The sequence below is a fragment of the Sturnus vulgaris genome, chromosome 21 (genome assembly GCF_052056855.1).
Source record: "Sturnus vulgaris isolate bStuVul1 chromosome 21, bStuVul1.hap1, whole genome shotgun sequence".
Lineage (NCBI taxonomy): Eukaryota > Metazoa > Chordata > Aves > Passeriformes > Sturnidae > Sturnus > Sturnus vulgaris.
The window spans coordinates 7,793,707-7,820,539 of NC_142263.1; the positions used below are offsets into that span (position 1 = coordinate 7,793,707).

At 52.6% G+C, this 26,833-nt stretch overlaps 2 protein-coding genes and 1 long non-coding RNA gene across 3 annotated transcripts; 2 read left to right on the plus strand and 1 right to left on the minus strand.

Annotated features, from left to right (window-relative positions):
* The first annotated feature begins 34 nt into the window (after positions 1-34).
* Positions 35-10,669, plus strand: LOC106860238 (E3 ubiquitin-protein ligase RBBP6-like). Its single transcript, XM_088176900.1, has 10 exons — positions 35-2,834; positions 3,058-3,127; positions 4,187-4,225; positions 4,699-4,735; positions 4,856-4,900; positions 5,865-5,953; positions 6,075-6,245; positions 6,756-9,190; positions 9,276-9,377; positions 9,627-10,669. The coding sequence occupies exons 1-8, from the start codon at positions 2,669-2,671 to the stop codon at positions 6,835-6,837; spliced, it is 699 nt and encodes a 232-aa protein (XP_088033026.1). The 5' UTR covers positions 35-2,668; the 3' UTR covers positions 6,838-9,190; positions 9,276-9,377; positions 9,627-10,669.
* Positions 10,670-10,714: 45 nt separating this feature from the next.
* Positions 10,715-13,837, plus strand: LOC148221515 (glutamine-rich protein 2-like). Its single transcript, XM_088176899.1, has 6 exons — positions 10,715-11,465; positions 11,622-11,734; positions 12,345-12,410; positions 12,700-12,765; positions 13,159-13,300; positions 13,470-13,837. Exons 1-6 carry the CDS (start codon positions 11,358-11,360, stop codon positions 13,590-13,592), a joined length of 618 nt encoding a protein of 205 aa, XP_088033025.1. The 5' UTR covers positions 10,715-11,357; the 3' UTR covers positions 13,593-13,837.
* Positions 13,838-17,780: 3,943 nt separating this feature from the next.
* On the minus strand, positions 17,781-18,883 carry LOC148221516 (uncharacterized). The gene is made up of 3 exons (XR_015807937.1): positions 18,769-18,883; positions 18,093-18,158; positions 17,781-17,830 (listed from the first exon to the last, which is right to left on the minus strand). It is a non-coding gene; the product is annotated as an uncharacterized LOC148221516 (long non-coding RNA).
* Between the last annotated feature and the right edge of the window lie 7,950 nt (positions 18,884-26,833).

Here is a 26,833-nt window from a genome sequence, read left to right on the forward strand (position 1 = left end):
CCTTGAGCCATCTGTGTTTGGGCTCTGCAAGGGCTGGGAGGCTGCAGAGCTGCCCTGGGGATGATCTGAGCAGGAGCACAGTGGCATTTGCTTTTCTGCATCCCATGCCAGAGGTGAGGGCAGCCAAGCCCAGCACCATCTCCTGGCTGGGCAGCTCCTGCCATTGAGTATCTCCCAAGCCTCAGAGTGCTTGTGCTATTTATTAATCCATTATTATTTTCCATCTAATTGTCTCCCCAGTCCCTGACTGACATATCCACAATGCCCTGAGTGTTGCAGGGTGCTGTGCCAGACCCACCTCCCTGCATCTCAGCACTGATCCATGCTTGTTTGAGCAGTGCCACCTTCATTTTTGCATGGACTGTGCTTGGGTCATCCTCATTCCTTCCAGGTCCTCTAGAACAGAGCTTCAGAGCACATGGAAATGGGGATGGCAGTGAATCAGTCCAGGAGGAGCTGCCTCTCTTGTCCCTGTGTTCCTGCCACGTGTCCATGTGGATGCTCTGAGCACCACAGAGTTGTGCTGTCACTCATGAGGCAGGACTGAACAGATTTATGCCAGGGTTTGGTGCTTTTTTCATGGTACAGCATCTCATTTGGGAATTCCCTTGACTGCCTGTGGTCTGGCTCAGCACTGCCCATATAGCAAGGGAACATCCATCTCTTCCTGCTGTGTTTTCCTGCCTCCAGGGACTGCAGGTCCTTTATAGGAAAGTATTGCCAACTGCTTGAGATATAGGGAAAAACTGGAATCATTTCTCCCTTGCTTCCTAGCTCCTCCTTTTCCTGGATTTAAAATTCTCCACCACCAAGATTACCTGAAAGTTCTAAATTCTTTCCAAGAGCAGCTGAGGTTTGCAGGTGCTGGTTTTGTTCCAGAGCAAGGCCCCAAGAAAATTACAGATACCTGATGACAACAGCATGAAAACTGTCCAGGCAGCCTTATCCCAGAGCTGTAATAGAGTCTGTGCAGGTATCCCTGATATCCTCTTGTTTTCTTTTTTCGAGGTGGGTAAGACACTCTTGTCTCTCCAGCAGTTCCCTGAGCCTGTGCAGTGTGAGGTCTTGGGATTGAAAGGGTTAAAAGCACTGTGCCGAGGCATACCTGGGCAATAATAAGATGCTTACAAAAATTGTAAGCAATATAAAAGCTAGATTAAACTTGGCAAGAAATAGGGAACAAAACTTGCAAAAATGAGGAGGAAAGCTTGCTAAAACCAGTGAAGAAATCGCTGTTACAGCCAAGAAGAGACTGCACATGCCTAGAGGAGAAAGGTGACAAGGGCACGGTGATGAAGACGTCCAGCCTTCATCAGGGGACCAGCGCGGTGCCTTCCTCAGTGCCACCAGCAGCGATGATGAACCCTGGGACAGTGATGGTCCCTGCAGCCATGGGTGCTGTGCAGGTGTCTGACAAGGCACGATGTGACAAAAATGACAAGATGCCCCAACAGCCTGGACTGTTCAAACCCGGCGCTCGCCAACTCTCTCCTGCAGAGCAGAAACTAAGGTGAATGCAGGAAATGTTGGAGACCTCGCCAGGTGCCACAACACTCCCCTAGCAGAGAACTTCCTGAGCTTCAGCTGGGCTTGGGAAGGGATTTCCTAAAGCCTCTGCCCTTCCCGGCTGCCCCAGCATCCCGCAGTGCAGCCCTGCTGAGCAAACCAGAGGATGGAAAAGCAGCCCTGAGCACTGAGCACCAGAGTGCAAAGGATGAGTGAGGCTGTTAAACTCCAGACAGAAACACAGCCCTGACTGCTGAGGCAGAGCAGGCAGCATGGTCTGTACTGCCCCACAGTACTCTAGGCTGGGATTGTAACTAGCAGAGAAAAAAAATGATGTAAAAATGGTGTTTTTATATGATGCTGAGAAAGCAGAATGGATGGTTGAGACCTATTCTAAAATGAGGGAATGCGTGTCTTCTTCTGTACTTACTAGAGAGGCACCTTCTGTACAGAGAGAATTCCCTTCAAAAAAATCCAGTAGTTCAGGATTTAAACTTGCATGCTTTTATTTGATCTGAATTTCTTGACCTGTCTTTTGAAATAGATGCTCTCACAACATTGTGGAAAAATTGCAGACTCCAGAACTCCCTTTCTTGAATGTTTCTTTCCCTGTAACATTCTGACTCCTGTACAACGAGCTAGTCTGCTTAGCAGGGGAAAAAAACAACCAAACCAACAAAAAAACTCCAAGAAAAACACCGGACACCCCCAAATGGGACTGAACTGGTTTTAATCCAGTGGTTTGTGATCTGGGCCAGGAGGAATACTCTGTACCATGCATGTTGTTCCCAGAGTGGGTAGACACAGCTGCTTTGGACTCCCAGAGCTGCTCTCGGCTCTGTGTCCCGGCTGTTTGCCTGGAGCACTGTTTGAGCTCCTTCTCCATCAAACAGCCCCAGTGCAGGGGCCTCTCTTGGCAGGTGGATATGGAATGTTCAGATGGTCCTTTTGAGGAGAGCTCCAGGGGTTCCATGGCTCCACGAGGTCACAGTGCAGTGCTGGGTGCTCAGTGCTCTGTCAGCACTCGTGCAGTAGGTGCAGGTTTGCCCTGGATCCCCTTGGGCTGCACACGAGGCAGAGGGGCCCGAGTGCCCCCAGCCAGGCCAGCTCTGGGACCCAGCGTGTGCCCAGGGAGCAGAGACTGAGCTGTGACTGCAGGGCCATGTCAGGTGTCCACTACAAGTTCTCCTCCAAGCTGAGCTATGATGTGGTCACATTTCATGGCCACAGCATCTCCCTGGGTGACCTCAAGCGCCAGATCATGGCCCGTGAGAGGCTGAAGGTGGCCAACTGTGACCTGCAGATCCTCAAAGCTGAGACCAGAGAAGGTGAGTGGGGTTTGGGCTCAGGCCCAGGGGCAGCAGCACAGATCAGCCATGCAGTGCCACAGGCTCTGCCCCAGGGATAAAAGCCAGGGCGAGAAAGCACAGGGTGCATATAAAACTGGCTTTGACAGCTCTAGAGGGATTCTATAACGTGCTATGGAATTCCATGCCAATATCCATTCTTCCCAACTGACTCATACTTTTTCTGCATTTGTGTTGTTCTCAGAATACTCCAATGATGCACAGATCCCAAAGAACGTCTCAGTGATTGTCAGGAGAGTCCCAGCTCGAGCTACGTGAGTATCCATGGAACACTGGATTCCCTGTGAGGGATGTCAGGGTGTGAACTTCTTTTATGGATATGGGTTTACAGAGGCACTTGGAGTGTATCTGGTCAAAGCTGCAGTTAATTTCATTTTTCATGGAGTAGATTTTAATGTATCTGCTCCAAAGCAGATAGGTTTGCAGGGACGTGAGGTTCAAACTCCAAAACTAGTAAATCCTAAGGTGATTCTCTTGGTTGTGTTCTTGGGATGATTCTCTTGGTTGTGTTCTTGGGATTATTGGGTTGAGAGCCAAGTCACAGATCCTGTTTCCTCTGCATGAGGAGATTCCAGGTCATGTGTGTTTGCTTTTATTGGCTTTACAGTAATGACAGGTACACACTGTAACAATTACATATTATTAGAAATAAAATTTTAATGTGTTCTCATCTGAGAAGAGTCGGGTTGTCAGTATTTGACTATTTCTAGCACTGAGGAAGGTGGGTTTGGGGGACTGTGGGGTATCTGGTGGGTATCTTGCACCCCAAATTTGGGGCTTTTACTCACTGTCCATAGAAGAGAGACCAAGAATTCTGGACACCTCAGTGTTGTGCTTTTAAACATGGCTTTGGTTTGGGCTGAATGGAAATATGGATGCTCCATGCTGCCCTGTCCCAGCATGCTCCCTTTGAGGCTGGATGGCACCTCAGCTGTGGTGTGGTGCTGCCCTGCACTGAGAGGATGGATGCTGGCAGGATTCAGATCCCATCAGCTCCTGTGTGTGACCATCACGAGGCAATGGCTCTGCAGATGCAGCCATGGCAATTACCCAGGCAGAGGAGCTTTCTGTCCCTCCAGCTGAAACATGGCACAAATACCTGGCAGAGCAGCTGATGTGTGGGAGGGATGAGGATCTGATGTCACAGGGGTTGTGTGTCTGATTCCTGAGGACCTGAATCGGACACAGGTCACTGAGGATGTGGAATCTCAGCAAGTTTGCAAATGTAATAAATAGCTCCCACAATATTGTTGCATTTCAAGATCATCTGAAAGGAAATTCTGCCAATTAAGACTCTTTTTTTCCCCCCACAGAGCTCCTAAATTGCACCAACCCCTAGGAAGGGCTTCCAGGTGACCTTTCTACCACTATTTGTAGTCACTGTGGCATCTGTACCCCACTGGGCACTTTGGGCCCATCCTGGCTTAAGGATGGCAGAGATCTGAACACAGGGCTTGGACTCCCACAGAGAAACCATTCTGGAGATGGAGCTGCTGACAGTTCTGGGAGTGCTTTGGCAGAAGGAGGGATTATTTTTCACTGAAAGAAACCTGCACTCCTGAGTGTCAACACTGTCGCTGTTCTGGCTAGGAAACTACACTCCTGTGTAACTGTGACATTGTAGAAATGAGATTTTGGGGCCTTGTTTTAGTTGCACTGAAGATACCAAGAGAGAAGAGTTCATAAAAACAAATAAATTTCCACATGCACTCAACTATCAGAACATCATGGTTTGATGTTCAGATGTTCTTGTCGGTTTTCACTGCTTGATGCTGGGTCCAAGTGCTTCATTTGAATTTCTGATCACCTCTATTTCTTCTGCCAGGAACCAAAAGGAGTCAGTGAGGGGAGCATCCAAGGCAGTATGTAACACCCCAGCCTCACACTTCTTCCTACACACCGCACTTCATTCTAAACAGTGCAGCCTTGTATTAATTTTCTGAATATTGGACATGAATGTGGTTTAATGCTTTTGTGAACAGATTGCTGACTCTTCTGCCTCTTTTTCTCTGGCCCAGCTCATTAAGGTATAGAGATATTCTTTGTCAAATACGTAAAAAATATCCTTTGCTTAGTCTTTTAAAATCTTACACTGTGATCTACAGCTGAATAATTGTGGTAATGTGATCAAAACTGTATTTTTAGTAATTTTTTAGTAATTAAGTAATTATTGTAGGTTTAAAATGCATGTATGTTTTGATGCTATCCTGGAAAGAGAAGTTCCCAGGTTGGGAAGTGGGAAGGGGAGCACCTTATCAGCCCCAACATAATGTTGCAGCATTCAAGAACTCTTCTTCAAGACCCAAAGCAGCAGCACTTCAGCACCTGTTTGCCATTTTGTATCATCGGTTTTGCACTGGAAACTAACAGTTTGTGTTGTAGAAATGTGTACAGAAGAACTGAACTGGCTGTAAGTTATGGACATTTCAGGGAGGTTTGCAGCAGCCAAATCAAACTTCTGGAACAAGAATACTTGTGAGGTTTGAATTTTGAATTTCTGGCCATGACAGCTATAGATCCATTCCTTGGTTGTTCACAAATTGGGGTCTGGGAACAGTGGACAGCACATTCTCCTTTGTTTGATTGCAGACAGTGTAAATGTTTTTGGTATTGTTATTACTTTGTAAAAAGTGCCATGTTTGAATTTGGGTCTATTCCTACACGTGTTTTGGTGGGGTTTGGTTGTGGTTGTGTTTTGTAAACCATTTGGGTTCAAGCACATTGGTTATGTGTCTGTAAATTTTTCTGTAAATGCTGATGGATATTATTCTAGAGCAGTGGATCTGGATCATGTTCCTGTACAGAAAAACACTTTGTCAATGAAACACCCATTTATTAAATCTCTGAGTTGGTTGCTTTTGTGAAGGAATATCTGTGAAAGCAAAACGTCAAGAGGTTGATCTCTCCTGGGCTGCATGGAGGCTGTTGTCTTTGGCTGTGGAGTCTCCAACATGTTCTTCATGTGTATGTCCAACCCTCCCTGTCACACAGACCCCCAATCTGGCTGAGGCTGATGCTGCAGAAGAGGACAAGATCAAAGCCATGATGATCCAGTCCTGTTGTTACTATGAGCCCCTCAAGTAAGTGTTGGTAAGGTCAAATGTGGTCTTGGAAGAACATGGAAAAATAACGTTTATCCCTCGTTTGAACAAGGGACACACATTGCTACCACCCTCTTTTTTCACTCCTGAAAACTTGCAGTGACCTGAAGACACCTTTGGGTCCTGTTCCATCATCATCTGCCAGCCCTGTTCCCAGGCTTAAAAGGAGCTCAGGAATTCCCATGAGTTTTATGGTGGAGGTGAAGGACCCCAACACAAAGGGAGCAATGATTACACCCAGTGGGAAATATGCCATCCCAATTATAAATTTGTAAGTATGGAATTCATTGCACTGACCAAAAGTGGCCGAGAGAAGCTATGTGGAAATATCTGAGTGGCAAAGCCACCACACTGGCCACCACCTGCCCTTGTGGGGCAGAGAGCATTGCCACTGTAGCTGATCCATCCCAGAGGTCATCTAAAAATCCCAGATTCCATAAGCAAGGAAATAACAACTGCAGGACAAGAACAGGACAAATCTATTGTCCTGAGGCAGCAATGCAGGGAGTCCAAAATCCATCTGTAGCTCTGGAAGTTCACTGGGCACAGGAGAGGGGACAGAGATGGACCCCCTGGATGCTTTTGCACTCACACAGTAGCTGCTTTTCCACAGTACCAACTTCTTCCATGGGCAGCAGTGTCATGGCAGCAGCTGAGAGATGCTTTGATATGAGCATATGCAGAGGAAAGAAAACACCCAAACCAAATTTCGAAGGAAAACAACTGGGCAGAGGGACAGTTTTGAATTAACTCCATCGTGTCCTTCTTTCACCCCATACAGAACACAACATTCACAGCCAAAGTCTCCAGCTGGAATGGAACCTCCAATGAAAAAAGTGAAGAAGGCAGAGAAGCCAGTTTAATTCTCATTCTTCATTCATGTTCTGTATTAATGTTCTCAAATATTTCTTCTTTCTTGTTCTATCTTCCTATTCTGATTTTGTTGTTCTCTATTACTCTTATTTCATGTTCATAATTAATTGTTCACTTACTGTTCTTAGTTCTTCTTCATTGTTCTTATTTCATCTTCCTACAATCTCTTGAAAGACATATTTGGACAATAAACAACACAGTATTAAAAGGAACTTACTTTGCTATACTTTTCCCAAGATGTGCTGCTTATTACAAGCCTTGTCGTGTCACTGGAAATTAACTTGATTGGTCACTACTGCAGAGAGCTGCCTTTAATGCTGGTCTTCTTTCTCATACTGTATGCAACAAAAAGCTCAAGAAATCAGGGATAAAAAATCATCCTAAAAGATGAAAAAAAAGAAACAGAGGCAATAGTGATTAAAGACATTAAAGCTAAGATGTGCCACAGAGGAGTTGCAGGAGCCTCCCATATTCACATCTGACAAAGAACAGCAGAAGGTGGCTGACATGGTCAGGATGCAGGAACTATATTCCCTTCCCATGTTGTCAGGTTTCCCAATCCTTGAAAGGAGATTTGAGAGTCCTCTATGGTTTATTTCCTCCACTGGCTCATAAGTCAGCTCTCATCCCCTCAGCAAAACATCACTGCCATAGAGCTTTGAGGCAAGAAGGACTAAGGGTGAACAGAGCGTGTTTTGAAAAGGGGCAGGTGGGGGTGGATGGCGGGTGTTGAAGGGAAGAACTTTGTTTGTGTTCCCCCACAGCCTTGGGGACACTGACAGGAGCAATTTCATTGTCTTCTTTATGGACTGTCCAGCTGACATAAAACCTGACTTGGAGGCAATGGTACAAAAGCTTCACCCACAGAGACTCTTTGCCCTGAACTCCAGAGGAGAAAGGAGTCTGTGCCTCAACAACCCTAGAGCTCAGCGAGGTGCTCATGGGGGTCCTCCTGCACCTCTGGCATGAGGAACAGCACCCCACTGCTTCCCTGGCAAAGGCTGATCCCAATGGATGCTCCAAAGCACGCCTTGAGTTTGCACCAGTGGAGGAACTGGCTTAGATGGAACACACATCTTAAACCAATTAAAAGAAGAACAATGAGGCCATACTCTCCTGGGGGACCCTGGAACACTTTTCAGCAAATGAAAGGACTACAAAAGGGCTGGAGATGAACTTCACACTGAGAGAGGAGAGAGATAGGTGGGAGATTGGGAAGAAATTCTTCCCTGTGAGGGTGGTGATGCCCTGGCACACTTTGCCCAGAGAAGCTGTGTCTGCTGCACTCCTGGAAGTGTCCAGGACCAGGTTAGATGGGGCTTGGAGCAACCTGGTCTAGTGGAAAATGTTCCTTTACCTATCCCTGACAGGGGGTGAAATGAGATGATCTTTGAGGTCCCTTCCAGCCCAAGGCATTCCACGACTCCATTGACCCACGACTTCATGAGTTTGGTCCCACTGGTTCCCAGGAGTGGAGTGGGGTGTGTTGCCTGGCAACGGGAGTTGTGATGAAGAGGGGCACGAGCAGTGAAGGCTCCAGTCCTGCAAGGGATGAGGAAGGAGGAAGGAGCCTGCTGCCACTCATCCTTTTTCTTATTGCTTTTGCCCATCACTTCTATCGGCCCTTTTGCTCATCCCTTTCCTCCTCCCTGACAGCCCCAGCTGGGCAGGAAGGCTTGTGAGCAACCAGGGACGGAGTGTGTGCAGACATGGCAACATCCCTGGACACACTCAGCCTCTCCCAGCTGCTGGATCTTGCCATTGGGGCACCCGAGCATGGGACCGTCCATTTTGCAGCCATGCGAAAACTGCTGGAGGCCGTGCTGGTGCACCTGGATGTGCAGTACCTGAGCACCCAGGAGCCGTGGCCAGGCCAGCTCACTGGCCCCTCACTTGCTGACATGTCCACTCGCATGGAAGAGATGAAGAAGGAAATTCAAAACAACAAAAAAAAGTCTAAGGTAAAGTCTCTTCCAGCCCTCTGGGCATTCCCCAGCAAACAGCCCCTCCTGGCTCCCTCAGACAGCAGTGCTTGGCACTGCCCTCACTGCCCAGGCACAGGCTGAGCCACTGGCAGCAGCTCTTTGCCATCTGGATGGGCTTCAGCACTCTGGCACTGAGCCAGGCTGCAGCAGGTGGCACCGGGACTCTTCCTGCTGACCTGGCTGTGCCATGGGCTGCCCCTGGCAGGGTGGGACTCTTTGGGGTGTTACTGCCCTGGCCATGAACTTTGACACCCCTGTTTCTTGGACTGTTTCACAGGGTCATCATGAGGAGATTGGTGGGATAAAGGCAGAAAATTCCCGCATATCTGAGGAGATCAAGAATATCCAGGAGGCACAGGTCTGTGCAGACCACTGTGGTTCTGAAGTTCATATTCCCCACACACACTGTCCAGAGACTTGTCTCTGACAATGCTTTCTCCTAGGCAATGGCTGCTTCCAAGCATCTTCAGGAGATGGAAAGTTTAAAGACTTCCTCACGTCGCCTGATAGAGGACATGAAGAAGATCCAGAACTCACGGGACGAGGTGAACTTCTGCTGGGAGCAAGTTGTGGGTCTGAGACAACAGCCAGTACCCCCAGCTCTGCCAACTGGAGGCTCAGCACCCTTGGCCCTGCTAGATGCATGGAGAGTGCTGCCTGCAGGGCCCTGACAGCCTGGCTGAGCCATGCACTGCACTGTCCCCCAGTGCTCTGCAAACCATGGCAGGAGTCAAGGCCTTGCAGGTCCCCGTTGACCCTCCCAGAGGCTCACTGCCACCGCTCCTCTCTCCTAGGACATGGCTGCCGTCCAGGAGCTCCGGGAGGAGATTGATAAGATAAAGGCAACACTGGCCGTCATGGAAGAAGAAATAAAGAAGATAAAGGATGCCCTTGCCTTAGTGAGCTGCTGTGTGGTTTCATCTTTGGGCTCTCATGGGAAATTTCAACATGGCTCCACGAGCATGGTTTGGGGTCAAGGTCTCGAGACTGAGTGGGGTGGGCCCTGGGGCTTTCTATGCAGCTGATGTGCCCCCATGCTGGGACAACATGATGCCTGTGCCCTGACTCTACTGTCACTGGCCTTCCCAGGTGAAGAAGCTAGAGGAGGACATTAAAAAGCTGAGGGCGGATACAGTCAAGTGGAAAGAAGAGATCAACAAGGAGATCTCTCAGAAATTTGAGTAAGAGGACAGAAGTGGGTTTCATACCCTGCAGGGCTGCAAGGTAGCCCAGGGGTCTGGGAGCATCCTGGTTTGTGGGCACAGGACAGTGCCAGAGCAGCCCTGCAGGGATAACCCTGCCCTTGTCCCCATCTCACTGGCCAGGGCTATGCAACAGGAGACAAAGCGCGAGCTGCGGAAGATGGAAGAGAAGCAGGAGATGAGGAATGCCATGCTGGAGCAGCTGCTGACTGAGACAGCCAATGAGCTGAGCGAGCAGGTGAGGTCCTGTGGGAGGACTCCCAGCACCCACTGGCTCAGTTATGTTGGAGGTCCACGCTCCATCCTCATGTGTGCTGTGCTTTGCTGTAATGTGGGGGAGACCCAAACTGCTCAAGATTGGCCTGGATCATTCAGCAGCACGGACAGAAATTAAAGTCTTGATGCAAGCATGCTGTTGGTATTGAGGACTCACGGCCACTAGCTGAGTAAAGCAGGTCTGTCCCTGTGGAGCAGTCAGACCCTATTTGGTCAGCACCTTATGTTATTCCATCCCTGGAGCAGGATCAGGAGCTGGCGCAACAGATGGAAGCCAAGTTTTTGCAGATTCAAAGGGACTTTGAGAAGCTCAGTTTTGCCTCAATGAGCCTGCAGAAGGACTCTCAACAAAAGCAGAAAGCAATTGAGGTGAGCAGCTGATGCCTTTTATAGGTCACAGCATCCCCCAGGCTCTGCTTTTGACCCCAGGCAGGGATCACAAAGAATCTGTCTCCCTGCCTTCCTGCTCACTGCACTGTGCTGGTTCCAAGAGCCTTTCCTCAAGGTTTTCGGGTAGGGGGAGTGGAGTGTTCTCCTGCTTCCTGAGGTATGCCCCAGGAGGCAGCTCCAACCCTGCTGTGGTGTCATGGGTTCCTTTCTGTGCTGAAAGATGCTGTTCCAGTCTCTGGAGAAGCTGCAGAAGGAGAAAGCAGATGAGCAGGACATGTTGGCAGCAATAGACGTGGTACAGTCTCGAGGGGCCTCTGTGGCAGCCCAGGGGTTCCTGGGCAGGGTGACAAATGCCCCTTGTCCCTTGGGGGCTGGGTGGCAGAACTGGCCCGGGGGAGGGAGGATTTCCTGAGCGCATGGGGTCCCTCGGCCTTCAGATGGTGGGACCAACCTCACTGGGGTGATCAGGGGCCACAGCACCCTGAAAGGGGCATGATGGTCTGGAGGAAGCACTTGTCCCTCTGGCCCTCACACATGCTGGCCCTGCCTGTTGTTCCTCAACCCTTTCCCCACTGCTCTCCTGCTGTTCCCCTGTGCTAGAAGGCAGACAAAGCTGCCTTGGGCAGCAAAGTCGATTGCAGCCAGTTTGAAGCAAACATGGAGCAGCTGGATGAGAGGATGCAGGAGTTACAGAGCCAGATATCAGACCAGGAGCAGCACTGGAACCAGGTCCAGCAGCAGTTCAGCGATGCAATTGAAGAGAAGGTGAGAGGTACCTTGTCCCCCACCATGAGAAAGTGGCACCTTTGGGATTTGACAGCCTGAGGCAGCATCCCTCTGAGGATTCCCTCCAGGCTTTTCCCGGGAGACCTCCCCATTGCATCCCGGGGCAGTTGGCTGAGGCTGTGCTCCTGTTCACAGCTGGACCGCCAGGAGCTGAAGAATTTCCGTAAGCGCCTGGAGGAGTCTTGGAACAGAAGCATTGAGCATTTTGAAAAGAGAATGACGAGTGACACTGGTGCTGGGATTAAGAAGTGAGTGCAATGGAGATTCTGATGGCTTTGGGGAGAGCAATGGTCCTGCTCCCTCCAGCTGTCCCAGCCAATTCCATGGCACCAATTTCGCTGCTGAATGAGCCATGGGGATGCTGATGAAGCAGCTACACCTACTCCTTCCACCAGCAGCAGGTTCCATACAGCAAAGGAGGCACGAGGAGGGGGCACCTGCAGGACAGAGCCCTCCCAAAGCAAAATGGAGATTTGGGTGCAAAGGCTCCCAGAAGCCAGAGTGGGAGATGGCAACTCCTCCTCGCAGGCACGGGTGTGACACGCAGTGTCCCAGAGCTGGGTGGTGCCCTGCCCTCCTGGCCGGGCACACGGGGCACTTTGGTGCCAGAGAGGGGCTGAAAGCACTGCAAGGGCTGGTTGGGATGGTGACAAGGGTTGCTGTGTCCTTCACCTGGCATCAGCCAGCCGGTTGGGGATGGGGAGAAACAGGCTCAGCAGCCCACGGCTCACCCTGCAAACACCAGGACTCTGTGCAGTGATGGCCGGCAGCTGGTTGCTGCCAGCGAGCTGCTGCCTGTGTGCAGGCAGGGCTGTGGCCCCAGGAGCTCTCCCAGCCCTCTCCTCTCACCCTCCTCAGGCAGCTGCCAGTGCCTTTCTCGTGCCTGTCCTGTGACCGCATGCTCACCATGCAGGTTCCTGGCCCGTGAGTAGCACCAGTGCATCGGGGGCAGTGGGGCTGGGATGGGGGGAGATGGGTGCCAGCAGTGACCCGCTGTGCTGGGCACAGGGGTGACAGTGTCTGCTTGGGAGGGTCTGATGTGGGGAGCCCCCTCTGCAGCCCTGCCCATCAGCGGGGGGTGAGGGGACTCACCCCAAGGGCTCCAGGCAGCAGGATGCCATGGGCTACAATCCTATGGGTCTGGGAGTGCTGCCTGGAGCAGGCACAGGTTGTTTGTCCCCTGTCACTCACCTGTGTCTCCTGCTCTCCCCAGGTACCCTGAGACACTCCCATATTTGCAGCCGCTGCCCCCCAGCAAGGAGTCCCAGCACGGCCAAAGGTAGGGGCTTTGAGGACACATCCCTGGCTCTGGGAGTGCAGGGTAACCCTGCCACAGCAAGGAGGGCTCCTCCCTGGGCCAGGACAGAGGAGACTGGGAAGGCTGGCCAGGGCAGGGGAGCAGAGAGCAGCTGTGAAGGGCCAGGGCTTGCACCAGGTCTGGGGGGTTTTGCACAGGGACCTGCCATGGGCCTGGCCAGTGCACCTGGCCGTGGGGAAAGAGCCAGCAGATCCAGCCTGGTCGGATGGGCTTGGTGCTCCTGCAGCAGGTGGACAGGAGCTGGGAGGGACATGCCCCTGCAGGCAGCACCCCCAGTCCCCTCCCAGGCACAGCAGGGTGAAGCCTGGAATGCCTCAGGCCTGGGCACTGAGGATGCTCTGCCCTTTCCCACAGGAGGCCAGTGGTCCATGGCAGTGTTCCCCGTGTGCCACAGAGCTGTGGGGATCATCAGAGCAGCAGCTCCACGATGCAGCACATCACGGCTTCACCACATACAAGTGCACAGGTGCAGCGTTTTCTGGTCCTCCAGCACAAGGTAGGGATGATGAAGGTGGGGACACAGAAGGGTGACTGGGGCTCCATGGCATTGCTGACTATCCAGGGGGAATATGTGCCTTCAGTCCCCAGGCAAAGCAGGGTTGGGTGGATTACTGGGGGATGCTGAATTGGGCCCCACATTGCAGCCAGCTGCTCTCTCCTTCCAGCCCGGAGTGACCCAGCTGCTGGACAGTGGTGGACACATCTTGAGGGGCCGTAATGACCAGCTTCCTGTGGGGATCAGGGCACAGGATGGGTCAGGTATGGCTCTGTTAGGGTATGGGGGTTAAGGATGAGAAGGGACAGATTATCTGGTGAGTAGAGGCTAGGGGATGAGTAGGGCTCAGTGTGCAAAGCTGGGCAATGTGCCATGGGTAATTTGTGTCTGGGGGAAAAAGGAAGGGGCAGAAGCAGAATTGAGCCAGAGGATTGGCACATGGGGCAGTTGAGCTTGGAGCTAGAGTAAAGTGGGGGAATGGTCATGGCTAGTGTGGAACAAGAGCTTGAGTGCTGGCGGGTGGGGCCAGCACCTGGTGCTTCCTGGTCTCTGGCCGGGCAGGTGACACTCGTGCTGGTGCCATTCTGGGCTGGCAGAGCTGCTCCAGCCAGGGGCAGCCCCTGGGAAGTGGGGGCTCACTCACCCTTGATCCTCAACCCTCAGGCCCTGCTGCCTCACGGGTGCACTGCCCGGGCACAGCCCCCCAACATATCTGGGCATCAGGGCAGGTCCAGCCATTCCAGCCCCGCCGGACAACAACAACCCCCACCCACCTGGACCAGCCTCAGCGCCCAGTGCTCGACCTGGGACATCTTGTCAGAAACCAGAAAAGTCTGTGAGGACGGCCATCAGAAACATGATGCTTTAGTTGTATTTAGTTAATAAAAAACGTTAAAATTGCAGGCAGAGCCTTGTCTCATCAGCCTCTCTCTCCCCTGGGTTCCCTGATGCTGCTTAAGCTCCTTCCCCCTCCTGCTGTGGCTCTGCCACCAGGCTGAGCAGATCGTGCCCTGGGGCCAGCCCTGAGGCTGGTGCTGCTCGGTGGGGCCTGCGGGGCAGCTCTGCGGCTCCGGGCCTGCTGTGGAAGCGGCAGCAGCACCGCAGAGGCCGCGGCCCTGCCGGGCTGGGCAGCCACGGGCACATCCCCAGGGTGCCGGGCTGGCCCTGCCGCCGCTGCTGCTCTCGGTGCCGCTGAAATCCTCGCAGGCAGCCCCGAGCCCGACTCAGGAGCCGCCGGGAGCCGCTGTGCCTTCATCTGTGCTCGGCGAGATTGCCAGCTCATGTGTCAGCTCCCTCGTCCTCTTCCTCTCTCCAGGGGCAGCATCAGGGGCTGGCCCAGCGGCTTTCCTCCCGCACGGCTGCAGCCCCTTGCCCAGAGCTCCCTGTCAGAGCTGCTTTCCAGCCGGGCACCGCGGCTGATCCTGCACGGCTCAAGATGGTACAAAAGTATTTATTAGCCAGGGATATAAGTATTCTACTTTAGTCGGCCAGAGAGTGCCTTGGGCCACTTTTCCATGTTATTGAGCTCTGAAGGTATCATTCACTGTTACATACCTGCCACTTTTGCATAATTTGCAACACTTTCAGCAAGGTTTTATAGCTAAACAACACTGTGAGGAGCATGCCTGTGGAAGGTATGTGTGTGCCTTTACAAACAGACTGTGTGAATCTGCTTGTTGATAGGGACAGCGATTTAGAGACAGGGAAGTAATGGAAGAAATTTTCAGTTCTGGAAAATGTTACTAATTGTCATGGACTTTACCTCAGTCAAGGCTATGTTAAATTGCCAAATTTAGAGAAAAAGAACAAAGATTTAATATGAATAGTGTTTTGTTATATAAAGAAAAATAAAAGTGGGGAGGGCGAGTGTGCATAGAAGACTGGAACACAGAGCAGGTGATTTGGGAAGTCTGTACGAGTACCTCAGCCAGTGAGGGAAGGAAGAGAGTGATGCATCTCGGAAATTAGGATTAAAATTGGGCTGCATCCCCCAACAATTTGAGAGTCTCCATGGGAACTGCCCCATGGCCTCTCACTTTATTTCAATAAAGTTACAGGACTCCTCAGCCTCCTTTTCGGGCATAAACCTCTGGCGTTGTAAATTCTTCCACACACCTGCAGTGTCCTTTCTCCTGTCCCAGCACAGACATTCCTCTGTGCTCCGTTCCATCACAGCCCTTGGACATGTCGCTGCTCTGTGGGAACAGGGACACAGGGAAGCGGTGTCTGGTGTCTGTCCCCATGTTCCCATGTGTCCCCCTGTGTCCCCATGTCCCCAGTGTCCCCCATGTCCCCCTGTGTTCCCCTCCTCGGGAGCTGCTCTTGCCCAGGATGGCCGGGCCCACCCCAGGGCCTGGCCGGCGCTGGGCAGGATCAGCCGCGGGTGCGGGACAGCCGCGGTGCCCGGCTGGAAAGCAGCTCTGACAGGGAGCTCTGGGCAAGGGGCTGCAGCCGTGCGGGAGGAAAGCCGCTGGGCCAGCCCCTGATGCTGCCCCTGGAGAGAGGAAGAGGACGAGGGAGCTGACACATGAGCTGGCAATCTCGCCGAGCACAGATGAAGGCACAGCGGCTCCCGGCGGCTCCTGAGTCGGGCTCGGGGCTGCCTGCGAGGATTTCAGCGGCACCGAGAGCAGCAGCGCCGGCAGGGCCAGCCCGGCACCCTGGGGATGTGCCCGTGGCTGCCCAGCCCGGCAGGGCCGCGGCCTCTGCGGTGCTGCTGCCGCTTCCACAGCAGGCCCGGAGCCGCAGAGCTGCCCCGCAGGCCCCACCGAGCAGCACCAGCCTCAGGGCTGGCCCCAGGGCACGATCTGCTCAGCCTGGTGGCAGAGCCACAGCAGGAGGGGGAAGGAGCTTAAGCAGCATCAGGGAACCCAGGGGAGAGAGAGGCTGATGAGACAAGGCTCTGCTAGCAATTTTAACGTTTTTTATTAACTAAATACAACTAAAGCATCATGTTTCTGATGGCCATCCTCACAGACTTTTCTGGCTTCTGACAAGATGTCCCAGGTCGAGCACTGGGTGATGAGTCCGATCCAGCTGGGGAGGAGCTGTTGCTGCCCGGCGGGGCTGGAGTGGCTGGAGCAGCCCAGGTGCCCAGGAGACGTGTCGGGGGGCTGTGCCTGGCCGGTGCACCCGTGAGGCAGCAGGGCCTGAGGGTTGAGGATCAAGGGTGAGTGAGCCTCCACTTCCCAGGGGCTGCCCCTGGCTGGAGCAGCTCTGCCAGCCCGAGTGGGGTCAGCACGAGTGTCACCTGCCTAGCAGGTGAGAGACCCTGAGAGATCCAAGCTCAGTTGCCCCATTTGCCAGTTCTCTGCTCCATTCTGCTTCTGGCCTTTCCAACCCAGTCCAGAGCCCAAACCTCCATTCCCAACCTGCCCGCCTTGTACACAGAGCCCCGCTTGTCCTGCACACTGTACCGAGCACACAGACAGCCTCTTCTCCCCTCTGACCCCCACGCCCTAACAGAGCCATACCTGACTCATCCTGTGCCCTGATCCCCACAGGAAGCTGGTCATTCTGGCCCCTCGAGGTGTGTCCATCACTGTCCAGCAGCTGGGTCACTCCAGGCTAGGAAGGAAAGAGCAGCTGGCTGCAATGTGGGGCCCAATTCAGCATCCCCCAGTAATCCACCCAACCCTGCTTTGCCTGGGGACCGAAGGCACATATTCCCCCTGGATAGTCAGCAATGCCATGGAGCCCCAGTCACCCTTCTGTGTCCCCACCTTCATCATCCCTACCTTGTGCTGGAGTACCGGGAGACACTGCACATGTGCACTTGTATGTGGCAAAGCCGTGATGTGCTGCATCGTGGAGCTGCTGGCCTGATGATCCCCACAGCTCTGTGGCACACGGGGGACACTGCCATGGACCACTGGCCTCCTGTGGAAAGGGGCAGAGCATCCTCAGTGCCCAGGCCTGAGGCATTCCAGGCTTCACCCTGCTGTACCTGGGAGGGGACTGGGGGTGCTGCCTGCAGGGGCATGTCCCTCCCAGCTCCTGTCCACCTGCTGCAGGAGCCACAAGCCCATCCCACCGGGCTGGATCTGCTGGCTCTTTCCCCACGGCCAGGTGCACTGGCCAGGCCCATGGCAGGTCCCTGTGCACAGGACACCAGCTGGCAGGAGCAGGGCTGTCCAAGCTGCAGGCCTTGGTTTTGGGAACTCCTTTCACAGGAGGCACAGATGTCCCCACCAAGCCTGAGCTCAGAATGAAGAGACATAACTCATCAGATGTGCTTTCAGCAACCTTGGGACGACGATGAGGACCAGACAGGGCAGTGCAAGGTGAGGGTTGCAAAACCCCCCAGACCTGGTACAAGCCCTAACGCTTCAGAGCTGCTCTCTGCTCCCCTGCCCTGGCCAGCCCTCCCAGTCTCCTCTGTCCTGGCCCAGGGAGGAGCCCTCCTTGCTGTGGCAGGGTTACCCTGCACTCCCAGAGCCAGGGATGTGTCCTCAAAGCCCCTACCTTTGGCCGTGCTGGGACTCCTTGCTGGGGGGCAGCGGCTGCAAATATGGGAGTGTCTCAGGGTACCTGGGGAGAGCAGGAGACACAGGTGAGTGACAGGCAGCACTCCCAGACCCATAGGATTGTAGCCCATGGCATCCTGCTGCCTGGAGCCCTTGGGGTGAGTCCCCACACCCCCCGCTGATGGGCAGGGCTGCAGAGGGGGCTCCCCACATCAGACCCTCCCAAGCAGACACTGTCACCCCTGTGCCCAGCACAGCGGGTCACTGCTGGCACCCATCTCCCCCCATCCCAGCCCCACTGCCCCCGATGCACTGGTGCTACTCACGGGCCAGGAACCTGCATGGTGAGCATGCGGTCACAGGACAGGCACGAGAAAGGCACTGGCAGCTGCCTGAGGAGGGTGAGAGGCGAGGGCTGGGAGAGCTCCTGGGGCCACAGCCCTGCCTGCACACAGGCAGCAGCTCGCTGGCAGCAGCCAGCTGCCGGCCATCACTGCACAGAGTCCCGGCGTTTGCAGGGTGATCCGTGGGCTGCTGAGCCTGTTTCTCCCCATCCCCAACCGGCTGGCTGATGCCAGGTGAAGGACACAGCAACCCTTGTCACCATCCCAACCAGCCCTTGCAGTGCTTTCAGCCCCTCTCTGGCACCAAAGTGCCCCGTGTGCCCGGCCAGGAGGGCAGGGCACCACCCAGCTCTGGGACACTGCGTGTCACACCCGTGCCTGCGAGGAGGAGTTGCCATCTCCCACCCTGCCTTCTGGGAGCCTTTGCACCCAAATCCCCATTTTGCTTTGGGAGGCCTCTGTCCTGCAGTTGCCCCATCCTCGTGCCTCCTTTGCTGTATGGAACCTGCTGCTGGTGGAAGGAGTAGGTGTAGCTGCTTCATCAGCATCCCCATGGCTCATTCAGCAGCGACATTGGTGCCATGGCATTGGCTGGGACAGCTGGAGGGAGCGGGTCAATCATTCTCCCCAAAGCCATCAGAATCTCCATTGCACTCACTTCTTAATCCCAGCAGCTTTGTCACGCGACAACCTATTCTCGAGTTCCTCAATACTCCTGTTCCAGGTCTCCACCATCTGGTTACTGAAATCCTTCAGCTCCTGGCGGTCCAGCTGTGAACAGGAGCACAGCCTCAGCCAACTGCCCCGGGATGCAATGGGGAGGTCTCCCGGAAAAAGCCTGGAGGGAATCCTCAGAGGGATGCTGCCTCAGGCTGTCAAATCCCAAAGGTGCCACTTTCTCATGGTGGGGGACAAGGTACCCCTCACCTTCTCCTCCTCCACAAAGCTGAGCTTGTGCTGCATCTGATTCCAGTGCCGCTCCTGGGTTGAAATCTGGCTCTGTAACTCCTGCATTCTCTCATGCAGTCGCTCCATGTTTGCTTCAAACTGGCTGCAATTGACTTTGCTGCCCAAGGCAGCTTTGTCTGCCTTCTAGCACAGGGGAACAGCAGGAGAGCAGTGGGGAAAGGGTTGAGGAACAACAGGCAGGGCCAGCACGTGTGAGGGCCAGAGGGAGAAGTGCTTCCTCCAGACCATCATGCCCCTTTCAGGGTGCTGTGGCCCCTGATCACCCCAGTGAGGTTGGTCCCACCATCTGAAGGCCGAGGGACCCCATGCGCTCAGGAAAGCCTCCCTCCCCCGGGCCAGTTCTGCCACCCAGCCCCCAAGGGACAAGGGGCATTTGTCACCCTGCCCAGGAACCCCTGGGCTGCCACAGAGGCCCCTCGAGACTGTACCACGTCTATTGCTTCCAACATGTCCTGCTCATCTGCTTTCTCCTTCTGCAGCTTCTCCAGAGACTGGAACAGCATCTTTCAGCACAGAAAGGAACCCATGACACCACAGCAGGGTTGGAGGTGCCTCCTGGGGCATACCTCAGGAAGCAGGAAGCACACCCCACTCCCCCTACCCAAACACCCTGAGGAAAGGCACTTGGAATAGGCTCAGTGATGTCTCTTTAGGGAGACAGTTTCTTTGTGATCCCTGCCTGGAGTCAAAAGCAGAGCCTGGGGGATGCTCTGATACCACAGCAGTTTCAGCCACACACCTCGATTGCTTTCTGCTTTTCTTCACAGTCTTTCTGGAGGGTCTCAGAAACAAAGCTGAACTTATCACAGTCCCCTTGCATCTTTACAACCGTGGACTCCATGTTACGCAGCCATTTCTGGTCCTTCTACGGGGAAGAAAAAATGTCGTACTGAGCAAGAGGGGCTCTGGGTGCTCCAAAGGGGCAAACCCACATTTCTCAGCCTGTGGCCACGAGCCCTCAATGTCAACAGGACGTTTGCATCAAGGCTTTAATTTCTGCCCATGCAGCTGAATGGTCCAGGCTCATTTGGGGCACTTTGCGTCTCCCCCACACTACAGCAGATCCAGCTGCTGCATGTCCTCCCTCCCCCATGCTGCCAGCTGCCTACCTGGTCCCAATTACTCCTCATCTTCTCAGGCTTGCCCATGGCCATCTGCCGTGACTCCAGGGCGTCCACCTGCTCCTGGAGTTTCTCACAGCGCTGGAGGAGCTCCCCCAGTTGCACATTGATGTCGAAGGTGCAACTGGAGCACTCTGCCTTTACCCTCTCCTGCTCCGCCTGCACGGTCCACGCTATCTCCCCTATCTCAGCCAGCTGCAGGAACAGCAGAGGGAATTGGCTCAAGAGATGGGATGAATGGAACCAACAGTCCTGCGTGCTGTGTGCCTCAGTGGTCCCAGCCACTGGGGGAATGTGGCTGGGAACCCCACCAGGATTTCTGCACCAAGCCAGTGGGTGCTGGGAGTCCTCCCACAGGACCTCACCTGCTCATTCAGCTGGTTGGCTGTCTCAGTCAGCAGCTGCTCCAGCATGGTATTCTTCATCTCCTGCTGCTCCTCCATCTTCTGCAGCTCATGCATCATCTCCTGTTGCATAGCCCTGGCCAGTGAGATGGGGACAAGGGCAGGGTTATCCCTGCAGGGCTGCTCTGGCATTGTCCCGTGCCCACAAATGGTCTGGGATGCTCCCAGACTCCTGGGCTCCCTGGGAGCCCTGCAGGGTATGAAACCCACTTCTGTCCTCTTACTCAAGTTGCTGAGACATCTCCTTGTTGATCTCTTCTTTCCACTTGGCTATATCCTCCTTCAGCTTTTTAACGTCCGCTTCCAGCTTCTTCACCTGGGAAGGCCAGTGACAGTAGAGTCAGGGCACAGGCATCATGTTGTCCCAGCATGGAGACACATCAGCTGCACAGAAAGCCCCAGGGCCCACCATCCTTCCCCCAGCCCCTCACTCCAAGCCCTGGGCTCATGGAGCCACACTGAAGTCCTCCATGAGTGCCCAAAGGTGACACCACCCCGTAGCTCACCAAGGCAGCCAACTCCTTAATCCTCTGTGCCGTGCGTGTCTGTGTTGACTTTATCCTTTCAATCTCTTCGCAGACATCCATGGAGAGAGTGTCCTAGTAGAGAGGGGTGGTGGGAGTCAGTCCCTAGGGAGGGCCTGTGGGGGCTGGCAGGGCTCTGCAGGCAGCAATCTCCATGCATCCTGCCAGGACAGAGCCCAGGGTACTGGCTGCTGTCTCAGACCGACGACTTGCTCTCACTCACCTTGTCCTGCTCCTCCGGGAACTTCTTCTTGGCCTCTACCATGACTCCAGTACCCTGAGGGACCACCTGGGAAAAAAGGGATGTCAGAGGTGATGGCCAGGCAGCCACACCCCAAAGAGTCCCACCCTGCCAGGGGCAGCCCATGGCACAGCCAGGTCAGCAGGAAGAGTCCCGGTGCCACCTGCTGCAGCCTGGCTCAGTGCCAGAGTGCTGAAGCCCATCCAGATGGCAAAGAGCTGCTGCCAGTGGCTCAGCCTGTGGCTGGGCAGTGAGGGCAGTGCCAAGCACTGCTGTCTGAGGGAGCCAGGAGGGGCTGTTTGGTGGGGAATGCCCAGAGGGCTGGAAGAGACTTTACCTCGGTTTTGTACTTGATTTCCACCTTCTTCTTAATTTCTTTCACTTCAGCAGCTACATTGGCAAGTGAGGGGCCAGTGAGCTGGCCTGGCCACGGCTCCTGGGTGCTCAGGTACTGCACATCCAGGTGCACCAGCACGGCCTCCAGCAGTTTTCGCATGGCTGCAAAATGGACGGTCCCATGCTCGGGTGCCCCAATGGCAAGATCCAGCAGCTGGGAGAGGCTGAGTGTGTCCAGGGATGTTGCCATGTCTGCACACACTCCGTCCCTGGTTGCTCACAAGCCTTCCTGCCCAGCTGGGGCTGTCAGGGATGAGCAAAAGGGATGTGCAAAAGGGCCGATAGAAGCGATGGGCAAAAGCAATAAGAAAACGGATGAGTAGCAGCAGGCTCCTTCCTCCTTCCTCATCCCTTGCAGGACTGGAGCCTTCACTGCTCGTGCCCCTCTTCATCACAACTCCCGTTGCCAGGCAACACACCCCACTCCACTCCTGGGAACCAGTGGGACCAAACTCATGAAGTCGTGGGTCAATGGAGTCGTGGAATGCCTCGGGCTGGAGGGGACCTCAAAGATCATCTCATTTCACCCCCTGTCAGGGGTAGGTAAAGGAACATTTTCCACTAGACCAGGTTGCTCCAAGCCCCATCTAACCTGGTCCTGGACACTTCCAGGAGTGCAGCAGACACAGCTTCTCTCCTCTATCTCCCTATCTCTCTCCTCTCTCAGTGTGAGGTTCACCTCTAGCCCTTTTGTAGTCCTTTCATTTGCTGAAAAGTGTTCCAGGGTCTCCCAGGAGAGTATGGCCTCATTGTTCTTCTTTTAATTGGTTTAAGATGTGTGTTCCATCTAAGCCAGTTCCTCCACTGGTGCAAACCCAAGGCGTGCTTTGGAGCATCCATTGGGATCAGCCTTTGCCAGGGAAGCAGTGGGGTGCTGTTCCTCATGCCAGAGGTGCAGGAGGACCCCCATGAGCACCTCGCTGAGCTCTAGGGTTGTTGAGGCACAGACTCCTTTCTCCTCTGGAGTTCAGGGCAAAGAGTCTCTGTGGGTGAAGCCTTTGTACCATTGCCTGCAAGTCAGGTTTTATGTCAGCTGGACAGTCCATAAAGAAGACAATGAAATTGCTCCTGTCAGTGTCCCCAAGGCTGTGGGGGAACACAAACAAAGTTCTTCCCTTCAATACCCACCGTCCACCCCCACCTGCCCCTTTTCAAAACACGCTCTGTTCACCCTTAGTCCTTCTTGCCTCAAAGCTCTATGGCAGTGATGTTCAGTTTAAGGGGTTGCAATTTTATAACTTTTAATTAATTTTTAAAATTAGTCTTTACCAGTGTAAGTTCAACTCTCACCCAACTCTTAGCAGTCTTATTTCAACTCTTAGGCAGCTAAATTTCTTTTCACAGGGTGGTATTTTTAGTGTTTGATTGGGAAAATTAGTTTTGCTAAACTAATGATTCGATCTCCTAATCCAGTGAGTTCAAGGGAAAGACCCCAGGGATGTTATTAAGGTAGTTTTAGACGCCCTGTTACTGCAGGTAGAGGAATCGTGGTAATGGCAAAAATGGGGGAAGAGGCTGAGAGAGGGCATGCTCAGAACATTCAGCAGGGAATAGTGGATCAATATTTCCCTCCTGCACATCCCTGGTGGGATCCAAATAACCCAGCTCAGAGACAATTATTGATTCGATATCAAAGATTAGTTATGTTTGGGATAAAACATGCTATTCTGAAAGCCATAGATACATCAAAACTCATATCAAGTAGTTCAAAGTAAAGATTAATCCCCTTCTGATTTTCACCAGTGACTCACTGTGGTGTGGCCAGAAAGTATAGGGATCTGCATCCTGAAAGGGAGGGAGATGCCTTACAGTTAGCAGTGTTATTTGTGGGACAATCTGCTTCAGATATTAGAATGAGACTGGAGGGGGAAGATTCCAGGAACCTAAATGGATTATTGGAAACAGCTTGAAAAGTATACAGTAACATAGAGAACATCAAGGAAAGCAGGACTAGGAAACTCCTAGCAGCTTTACTGAGCCCAAAACTCCTTCCCCAGGGGCGAGTTACAGAACAAGAGATGGAGGGCACCCAGGAAGGCTTCTGGGTAGAAATCAGGGTGTGAGATGGTAGCAAGAAGGCCACTGGAAGTGCAACTGCCCAGGAAGAAACAGGCACCTCCTGACCAGGCCACAGGGCTTTTAAACATTAGATGAAGAATGGAGGGAAGCAGGGGAGTCATCCCCAGCTGAAACCCTGGTCACCCTGACACTGGGGAGTGAACAGGTAGATTGGTGGATATAGGGGCAATTTCTTCTGTACTATATACACATAAAGGAACCTTTAGCCAAGATATTGTAATTGTCATTGCTGCCCCCAGGAAGACAGAAAATATGTCATGTTTCCAACCCTTAAAATTCAAGACAGGTAGGCAGTGGTTAACACATCAGTTTCTGTATATGCCTGAATGACCAATGCCTTTGTTAGGAAGAGATACTTTTAGTACAACAAATTCACAAACAACATTTGAAAATTAGCAAATACAATTCTGTATTTCTGAAAGTAAAGCCCTGGAGGCTCATATTTTTATATTGCTAAAATGCAACCAAATGCAATAGAGGGAATCCCAGAAGAGGTGGAAAACATTGTCACTGTTGGTATAGAGCAACAAAATTGCAGGGAAATCAAAACCAGTGCAACCAGTAAGGCTTCAGTTGAGGCCTGACAGAAGACTGGTTAGGCAGAAAAATTTTTCTTTGAAATTAGAAGCTAGAAGTGGGTTAGAAGAATGAGTTGCTAGATTTTGCAAGAAGGGAATGTGGGTCACAATATAGAACTCTCCTCCTGCCAGTAAAGGAACCACGTACTAATGAACACAGGGTGGTACAAGATCTCAGAGCTGTCAATGAAATAGTGTGAGACTTAGACCTAGAGGTAGCAAGTCCTTAGACCCTTTTAACCCCAGTTAAGGAATCTGATGAGTCCTGATGAGTCCACAGTTGTGGATGTTAAGGATACTTTTTTCTGCATTGCCTTGAAACTCAAAGTCAACTCCTGTTTGCCTTTGAATGGAAAGTTCATTGATGGGCCATGAAACCCAATTAAAGTGGATCATTCTTCCTCTAGGGTTCAAAAATTGCCCCACATTGTTTGAGAACTGTCTCAATTTGAGACAAGTTAGGAGGAAATGTCTTGAAATTAACGTCTGCTCTAAAAGAAACAGGTTTTGGCATTCCCTCCCCAAGAAAATGGAATTTCTTGGAGGAAAGTGTTTATTTAACACACAGTGTGCATGCAGGCTCAGGAAGAAGAATGAATAACGGTGGATAGTAAAACCTTTTCGCTGTGGAGAAAGCTGGTGGGTTCAGAGTTGTTTCTGTAGGTGTGGCTCGGCCCCTCCTGAGCTCTGGAGCTGGGATGCAGCATCCCAGGGCTCCCGGCAGTGTTCGGGTGTTTTGGACCGGGGCAAAGCTGAACAGCTCCAGAAGAAGAAGCCACAGCCTCGGGAAAACTTCTTGCCTCAGCTAACAAACAAGAAGCTGGCTAAAAGCAGGGATGTGCTCCCTCTGTCTGTGCTGCAAAGCACAGCTGAGCAAACCTGGGGGAGGATCGTGTGAAAACCGAAAGAATTCCACCAGCTTTCCTCCCCTCTCTCGGACCTAGCTGAAAGTTAGAGGAGCCATGTCTGGGCATAAAGCAGACAGTAGGGGGTACAGCATCATACTGTCACCCCAAGACAAGAACAAATTGGCAAAAGAGATGCAGGTATGGGAAAAGGAGAATGAAGACAGCACTTTGCTACTGTATGTAGGTACTCTTTTAATTGCTACAGGAACTCAAGCTGGATGCATGGAAATGACTCTAAGTTTGCTGAACTTTTTGGGACAAGCCAGTTACAGGGGATGCAAGAAGAAGGCCCAAACTGCCAAAGAGTGTGTAATGTGTCTGAGGGTCACCGTTTCCTGGGGACTGCAAAGCCTTGGAACGAAAAGGACAGAGATAATTTGCCAAATCCCAGAGCCAAGGCCTGCTTGCAAGAACATTTCTAGGAATGGGTGGTTGGTGCATTCTTAATTCTGCACTATGGGTAAGACCTTTATATGAGGCCCTGAGAAACCCCAAGGAGGTGCTACACCCCCCAAGGGGGTCCTACAGTGGACTCCAGAATGCCAGAGGCTTTCAGAGACTCCAAGAGAGCTCTAACGCCAGCCCTGCACAGGGATTACCTGACTTGGCCAAACCTTTTGAGCTGTTTGTTCATGAACACTGACACCTTGCACTACAGGTGTTAGCTCAGAGGTTGGGGACATGGCAAACAGCCATAGGATATATTTCCAAAGAACTGGACAATGTAAGTTAAGGCATGTCCTGGCTGCCTTTGACCTTTAGCAGCAACTGTCCTTTTAATACAAGAAACCCAGAATGGATAATGGGCCAGAAAAGAACTGTTGATGTTCCACCCATGATCCTCTCTCTTCTAGGACATAAAAGAGGCAACTGGTTATCCCCAAGTCAAATGTTTAAGTATCAAGTTGTCCTGTTGGATCAGGATGATGTGGAACTGAAAACAACTACTTTGCCTTGCACCCAGCCATGTTTCTGGAATCTGTACCAGAAAGTCAAGAAGCCTTACAACAGGACTGTCTTCTAACTGTTGAGGAGCTTTACTGAAGCAGAGGAGATACTCTGCTAGAAGATTGGGGCTGGGAATTGTTCACAGATGGGAGCAATTTTGTGAGCAAAGGAAAGCAGAAATTTGGGTGTGCAGTAGGGCCCAATCAAAGCCATCCCATTACTTCTCACACCTCTGCACACAAGGCTGAGCTCCTCACTGTGTGGCACCCTGGAACTGTCTCAGGGGAAGAAGGGGGACATATGGGTTAATTCTAAATGGGTAAATTCTAAATTCCCATGGAACTCTCTGGAACAAAGGAGGGATCCTTTCAGCACAAGGATCTCCTGTCAGAGGTGGAGACATTATCAGACAACTACTAGAAAGTGTTCAGTTACCAACGAAAATGGCTCTCATGTATTGTAAAGCTCATCCCTTTGGAAATACCTCAATTCATGCAGGACACTGACTGGCAGATAAAGTTGCTAAAGAGGTGGCAGAGAAAAGCATCCTAATAG